General features: G+C 40.9%; 1 protein-coding gene across 1 annotated transcript in view; it reads right to left on the reverse strand.

The window, feature by feature from the left end:
* Positions 1-585: 585 nt before the first annotated feature.
* Positions 586-6,435, reverse strand: part of kirrel3a (kirre like nephrin family adhesion molecule 3a) — a gene marked incomplete at both ends in the record, with an annotated part of 50,705 nt that continues 44,855 nt past the window's right edge. Inside the window, 2 exons of the mRNA XM_080529269.1 lie at positions 586-1,053; positions 6,245-6,331. Of these exons, the coding sequence (XP_080385395.1) occupies positions 586-1,053; positions 6,245-6,331 (555 nt within the window). The remainder of the gene's footprint in view (positions 1,054-6,244; positions 6,332-6,435) is intronic.

The raw sequence follows: 6,435 nt of genomic DNA on the forward strand, positions 1-6,435 counted from the left end.
GGTTTCATTACACATCCCAGAATCCTTTGCTCAGGTACAGTAATTGCTGCGGGCAGTTTTTAACAATACCCTTTGTGCTTCAAACCCCAAGAGGGCAGCTGAACACCCAGGAGTTTGTCTTTTTCCATGATAAAAAAAGCTATTTTTATACAATTCTGTAATTGATCTTCATAACACCATGAATCGGTGCTTTGAGGCAGTCAGCTGGTCAAAATTCAATGGGGGCCAGAAGCACATCGGTGTCCTCATTGTTGATTGATGAGATTTAAGAGAGTGAACTTATGATTGTCTTGTTTTTCTTTTCTTTTTTTAAGTGTGGCTCTCATGTGTTCATGTATGCTCCTGTTCAATTGATCAACTTGCTTCACAGGGAATATGCAGTCTTTATTCCAAGTAATCCAAAAAGCGTACACTGTATTGTTGAAAACCTGGCAAGCACATATGTCCTACATGGAGGTATCATCTCCCTCCCGGCAGAGTGCAAACCAAAAAAAAAAAAAAAAGTTTGTCAGACAGACAGATGAGAGCGTTCGTCGATATCCCCCAAAGGTGCTATCCTCTCTCCAGTCTAGTGGCCCCATGCTGTTACACATGGGTCTGCATGCGTTTCTGTTGGGGCCGTGTGAGGTCTGAGTTCTGGGAGGAGGACTGGGAGTAGTGGGATGAGGAGGAGGCGGAGGCCTTGCTGTCCTTGTCAAACTGCACATAGCCGTCCTGCTTGCTGTAGCTGCTGACGCTGCTGTCACACTGCGTGTCGATGAAGGAGCTGGAGTCGCTGAGTGAGCCTCGCTGGAACTCCCGCTCACACAGCTCGATGGAGCTGCTGCCCATGCCCAGCACGAAGCGCTGGCTGTAGTCGTAGAGGCGGTTGGGTCCGGCCCCCAGCGTGTTGTAGATGTTGGTGAAGGACATGCCTGTTGGCACGCGCTGTTTTCCCATGGTGGCAGAGGCGGGATTACGGACTTCAGCTGTCTGGTTGGCTGCCAGGGACATGGTCGGGGTGGAGTGGTGCTCCTTGAAGGTGTTGACACTGTAGTAACCGTTGGTGGGGTCCTTTTCATGTGGGAAAGAGGTGGACAAAGACATGAAAGGAAGTTAGGGATTATACAGAGGTATTTTCTTTTGACTGTATAAATCGTGATAAAATCAAGAGCAAGACACATCCATTCTCTATCAGCCATATTAAGGAAAGATAGTACTCCTAATGTCTTTATTTTGTATTCATCCATTTGCATCACTCTGGTTCATCACTGTTATTGTACCTTTAACAATCCTGATCTCCCCATAGTGATCCGCAATGCCCCCACCCTGGACTCCTTCAAATCAGCCCTCAAAACCCATCTGTTCACCAAGGCCTTTGGCCCCTAGTCACTGCTTCTGTTTTGTTTAGTTTGTTTTCTGTTTTGTCTGTCTGACCATTTCCTTTAGAATTGTAAAGCGTCCTTGGGTTTTATGAAAGGCACTATATAAATCCAAGTTATTATTATTATTATTATTATTATTAAGTAGTTTCTGTTTTGTAACTATAATGAACACATTCACCAAGTTTAAATACATCTTTTAACCTACTGTAAAATGAACACATTCTAATAAATAATATTGACGTTGACGTTGCTGGGGTTGCCCTCAACCCCAGCACTGCTAGGCACAAAACAACATCCCTGGTTTCTCATGAATTGGATAATTGCTTGCTTGAAACCCCCACATGATGAGAAAATTAGAGTACAGCCTGATATGTGCAACATGTTAAGGACGGATGACATGCTTTAAGGGTGTGAAATATGAATCTGCCTCAAAAGCAGAGAAATGCTGTTGTCAGCTAATTAGATGGCCTTGAAGATTCACATCTTGGAGCAGCATATGCTGAATAATTTCAGTCACGTCCAAAAGTGTGTAAAGAATCTTCTTCTCTTAGTTCTCTCTGTCTTTTCTAGGGTGCTCCATTTCCTCCTTGAAATGAACTGATTGTTAGATTCCAGTACAAGGAAGAGAGAGTTTTACCTGCTGAAAAAATTGCTGTCAAAGCTGCAGATATCTTTGTTTGCACTTGTGGCTCGAGGCTATTGCAAAATAACTATATTAGGAAGTGCAAGATTGAAGGGGATGGAACTCCAAGCAGCTGGAATCTCAAGGGTGGGAATTTAAATTCATTGGGGAAGACATACGTGAGGAGGTCTTGGAGAATATATTGGAGGATAACACATGTGACCTGGGAGATGGAGAGGGGTGGTCCTCTGAGATTACACCCAGAGTTCAAGAGGTCAAAGGTAACACACATTGGGTGGAAATCCATTGAGTATGCAAGCTAAGAGTATGTCTCTTGGGTTTTACTGAGCACATCTTAATCATAATTCACATATCCAAATACTCTGGTTTGATAATGCACTAGGGCACACGCTTTGAGCTGTCAGTGTTGTCAATTAAACACACATTTAGATCATCATCCTCATTCGATTTACATTATATGCTTTCTCCCCCAGGTGTGCAGGGCCAATGAAGAAATTACAATGACATACGTAACGATTTCATTAGCTTAGATAGATTGCACTGAGACAAGACACAAAGATACTTTTTTAGCGACAGTTTTAACTGCAAGCAGGCATCGTTTGGAGAATTTTTATTATTTGAATATCTTTCAGTTATTTTTAAATGCTCCCCTCAAATACTTTTTATAATTTTCTATAGACCACTCTACTATCTTTTTCAATGAACCCACTGAGCTTCTTTCCATCAATAATACTGAATTTAATGGTTTAATCATTGCTGGTGATTTCAATATTCATGTCTGCAGAGCAGAGCACAGATGGAGAAAAACAACCCATTATGATATCTATCTAATAATCTTGAAAACTATGATATAGAAATAGGGCCAGACATGCGCCAGACAATAATTTTTCTCTAAGATCATAAATAATAATATCAATAATGCCTGCATTCTTTTTAATACTGTCAGACTCTAGATGGAATCATGTCATCTGTGCCCTTGATGTCCTGCCAACAAGTAAAAAAACAAAACATATTTAGTTGCTTGGTGAGTTAATTAATACAAATAATCAACATTTCCCTTTCATCAGGAATTTTTCATGAAACCGTGAAAACCGCAGTTATCAAGCCTTTACTAAACAAGAACAGCCTAGACCCACTGAACTACAAACTACAGACCCATATCAAACCTTCCCTTTATAGGAACATTTAAAAGGTTGTCCACAAACAACTTTGCAAATATTTTACATCTGTGATGACTTTCAATCAGACTTTCTACCTCTACATAGCACTGAAACAGTCCTTATTAAGGTCCTTAATGACATTAGCGTAAATACAGATTCCGGAAAATATTCCGTTTTGGTATCTCTAGATCTTAGTGCTTCCTTTGACACTGTAGACCACGATATTCTAATAGATTGGAAAAAAAATTTGTAGGACTTTCAAGTTTCAAGCTTTTTTATGCTCTCTGTAAAGCACTTTGAATTGCCTCTGTTGTATAAAATGTGCTATACAAATAAACTTGCCTTGCCATACAGCAGGGGTATTCAATTACAAATTCGGTTGGGCCAGATTTGAAAACCAAGAAATTTAGCTGGGCCAGACATTAGCCTAGGCACCAGGTAATGACACATTTCAAACCAACACAAATGAATGTAGGCCTAATGACATACAAGCAGTTTATTTATAGTTTTCCTTTTAAATTCGGTAACATCTGACACAGGCACGTCAAAAAGACTTGACTGAACACAATAAAAGAGCTGTAATTGAACAGAACCTAATAGCAATACTTTTTTCACTTTTTAGGTAAAACAACAAAATGTTGGTCTCAACTGACCCATGCACATCTTAAAGTGCATAAAAAAGTGTACAGTAGTATACCAATAAATAAAAAAGTCCTTTTGTAAAATAAAAATGTTGGTCATAGCTGACCCAGGCACAAAGTGCTTTTAACTGAATGAAAATACACCTTGAGTGCACAATTAAACAAGTTACAGTTACAGTTAAACAATAAAATTGAATCTAATCTAATCTAATCTTACCCTGCTGACTTTCTTAGTGTGAGAAGTGACATGTTTTATTCTGAACAAGAGCAGTGACATTTGGCTCATAAGATGTCAATGCAATCCGAAGGCATTGGTGAAGAGTACTGTCAGTCAGGGAACAACGAGAGCTGATTTTTATTTGATTTGAGATTGTTTATTAAGGTAAGCCCCTTGAGAAGAATCTTCTCATTTTCGAGGGAGTCCTCACATATAACAATACAAACATAATAGTAACGCATAACAAATAACAATACAAAGCACCTACACACTCACACACACAGCCCGTCATCACTCCACAACCCACCACTACAACCCAACCGCAATATATAGATGCAGCAGTCAGATACATACATAATATAATTATCAGAAGACATCAGAAAGTAGTCGAATTGAGCAACAACAGAGAGCACATTAAAGGAAAATACAAATACAAACAACCTTGTGTTCATGTGTGAAAAGCTTGCTTCACAGGTGTATGTTGATCCAAACATACTGAGCACATGGATTGCTACTTTCTTAACGTTAGGGAACTGGTGCACTACAAAACTTCGCAGGTCCATTAGTGCGAAGCTCCTGTGCCATGGTTACGGATGACTGCATGTCAATAAGTTCGAGTATGGAAGACACCACTCCCTTTCCTCTGGTGGATAAGTCCCCTTCTATTGCAGCAGTGAACGGGTCTCTGGCAAAGCCCATCACCTCTGCGGGCAGAGCAAGTCCATCCAGTCGACCAGCAAAGTTCTCTTTCAACCTCGCAATGAAAACAGTCATCACATCTGTGATTTGTGCCAGGGATGAGACGCATTTGCGGAGCGTCGGAAAATGCAGCATTCTGCCGGTGCAGAAGTCTGCCGCGAAAAGGTCCAGTTTGACTTGGAACGCGCCTGTTCCACAAGATCAATCACAGTTTTGTCTCTGCCTTGTAGCCCCACATTTAGGTCATTCATGAATATGTCGCTCAGAAAGCAGACATCAGCCATGAAGTTGTCGTCCAGTATGCGATTCAAGTGTGTTTCTGCCTTCGTTTGCTTGCTGCTGCGGAGGAAAGTTGTAATCTCCTCTCTGAGATCACAGAAACGCTCCAGTGCCTTGCCTTTGGACAGCCACCTGACGTCGATATGCAAAAGCAGCTCGTGGTGCTCAGCAGACATTTCTGACAGCAGCTTGCGGAATAAGCGATGTTGGAGGCTCGAAGTGGAGCGAATAAAATTAATTGTAGCCATTATCTATTGTTGTTTTAAGCTCCCCGCTTAGTTTGTTTAGAGTGTTATATTCACGTTCTGTAGGCTACTATTGTAGACATTTCTGCATGAATTTCTGAACACTCGCGAAATACGTTTTTCTCTGCTTTTATGGCTGGGCCAATCGGGGGTCGCCTCTGGGCCGCATGCGGCCCCCGGGCCGCTAATTGAATAGGCCTGCCATACAGTCATGAACTTTTCCATCAACCCCAGCAGGAAATTTCAACCTACCATTCAAAGGAACAATAGTAATTCTGCCATTGTCAAGACTTTGTAAATGAAATTACAGCGAACTAAGAAGCACTCTACTTGCTTTGAAAACCACTCTCCTCTCTCTCTTTAGTCGTCAGTGTTGTTATTCAATCACTCCTATTTTTTCTAAAGCATATGTGCTTCTACGAAATGTATATTATGTATAATCAAGTGTGATTAGTCAGAGAGTGGTCTATATATAGAATAGAATTGGAGAAACCAAAATATATACAACTTAATTTGTTTCTGTTGCTTCCATCCACAAGTTTACCATTTCTTTCTACCATTTCACTAGACATGTATTGCACAACCATAAGAGACCTACCATTTTGAACAACCCTCTTAACTTAAAATACAGAATTGAAATAGTGACAGTAAAACACATGTTACTTCCTTGTTCCTGTTGGGTAAAACCATTGGATTAAGCTCATGCGGCATTTATGCCAGTTATATTCTTCAAGAAATCAATAGAAGTATATCACTCATTTAGAAGTCCAGAAATTGATGTATCAATCCCAGATTCCCAGATTCCTCTTGAACTGTGTAAAGTGAAGTTGGTGCAATTCACTGGTCTTGGGTCACTTTTGCACTTTTGATCCACCAATGGTTAAGATCAGATTTTGGTTTAAGGCACACAGATCCTAGATCCATGGCTAAGGGCCACCTCAATCCAGAGCTTAATGAATGCCACCTTTGACCCTGAATCCCCTTCTCTCTGCCCACCTTGATGTGCTGGAACTCCTTCTCCTCCTCTTGTAGGACCTCCAACTGCTTTAGGACAGGCTCCTGCTGAAACTCCCCGCGGTCAATCTGAAACGTCAATGAATACCATCCTGAACAGATGTGTTTACATATGGAAAGAGACGGTGTCGCCATTTTGGTGATTGGCACGACTATAAAACAATATGCCCAGA

This window comes from Nansenia antarctica (assembly GCF_963989245.1).
Source record: "Nansenia antarctica genome assembly, chromosome: 4".
Taxonomy (NCBI): domain Eukaryota; kingdom Metazoa; phylum Chordata; class Actinopteri; order Argentiniformes; family Microstomatidae; genus Nansenia; species Nansenia antarctica.